Below are 1,022 nucleotides of genomic sequence, written 5' to 3'. Positions count from 1 at the left end.
CCTGGAACACCCCAAAATCCCGACTGGAGTGTCCCAAAATCCTGGCGGGAATGCCCCATCCCAAAAATCCCACCTGGAGTGCCCCCAAATCCCACCTGGAGTACCCCATTCCAAAATCCTGACTGGAATATCCCAAAATCCCACCTGGAACACCCCAAAATTCCACCTGGAACACCCCATCTCAAAATCCCCCAGATGGGGGAGGGGGGCCCTGCCCACGGAGGGGCCGTTGGGGCCCCAGGAAAAGCAAAGAATGAGGAATTGTTTTCCCTCGGAATTRTTTTCCCTCAGAATTTTTTCCCTTGGAATTGTTTTCCCTCCTTCCCCTCGGCGGGGCTGTGCCCAGGGCTCCGTGGGAAGCGGGGCACGGAAAATTGGGGATGGAGAATGGGATGGGAGCAGGATTAGGGTGAGGGCTGGGAACGGGATCGGGATGAACTCTGGGGCTGGGGGGATCCTGGAGATGGGAATGATGGTGGAATTTTGGGAATGATGGGGGAATCTTGAAACTGGAAATGATGGGAGGATCCTGGGAATGATGGGAGAATTTGGAACTGGGAATGATGGGGGAATCCTGGAGATGGGAGTGATGGGGAGATCCTGGAGATGGGAATGAACGGGGGATCCCGGAATTGGAAATGATGGGAGGATCCTGGGAATGATGGGGAAATTCTGGGAATGATGGGAGAATTTGGAACTGGGAATGATGGGGGAATCCTGGAGATGGGAGTGATGGGGGGATCCTGGAGATGGGAGTGATGGGGAAATTCTGGGAATGATGGGGGAACCCTGGGAATGACAGGGGAATTCTGGAGATGGGAACGAAGCAGGGATCATGGAGATGGGAATGATGGGAGAATCCTAGAAATGATGGGGGAATCCTGGCAATGACACAAGAAGCCCATGGCAGCGGCTCCAGAGTTCGGGGTGACCCTAAAGCCCCTTTTGATGACCCTGTAGGCCCTTTGGGGTGGCCCTAAAGCCCCTGTGGGGTGCCAGGAGCAAAGCTGAGCTCCCTGAGA

The 1,022-nt window shown here is 55.0% G+C and overlaps 1 protein-coding gene across 1 annotated transcript in view; it reads right to left on the bottom strand.

Moving 5' to 3' along the window:
* Positions 1–976: 976 nt before the first annotated feature.
* LOC130587476 (phosphatidylinositol 4-phosphate 3-kinase C2 domain-containing subunit beta-like) overlaps positions 977–1,022 on the bottom strand; it is a 7,911-nt gene continuing 7,865 nt past the window's right edge. The window contains exon 3 of the mRNA XM_057388453.1: positions 977–985. Coding sequence (XP_057244436.1) covers positions 977–985 — 9 coding nt within the window. The remainder of the gene's footprint in view (positions 986–1,022) is intronic.

The sequence above is a fragment of the Malurus melanocephalus genome, unplaced genomic scaffold (genome assembly GCF_030028575.1).
Source record: "Malurus melanocephalus ecotype Western Australia unplaced genomic scaffold, MMel_1.1 scaffold_1951, whole genome shotgun sequence".
Taxonomy (NCBI): Eukaryota; Metazoa; Chordata; class Aves; order Passeriformes; family Maluridae; genus Malurus; species Malurus melanocephalus.
Note: the sequence above shows the minus strand (reverse complement) of the source record. Positions and strands in the feature narration are given on the sequence as shown.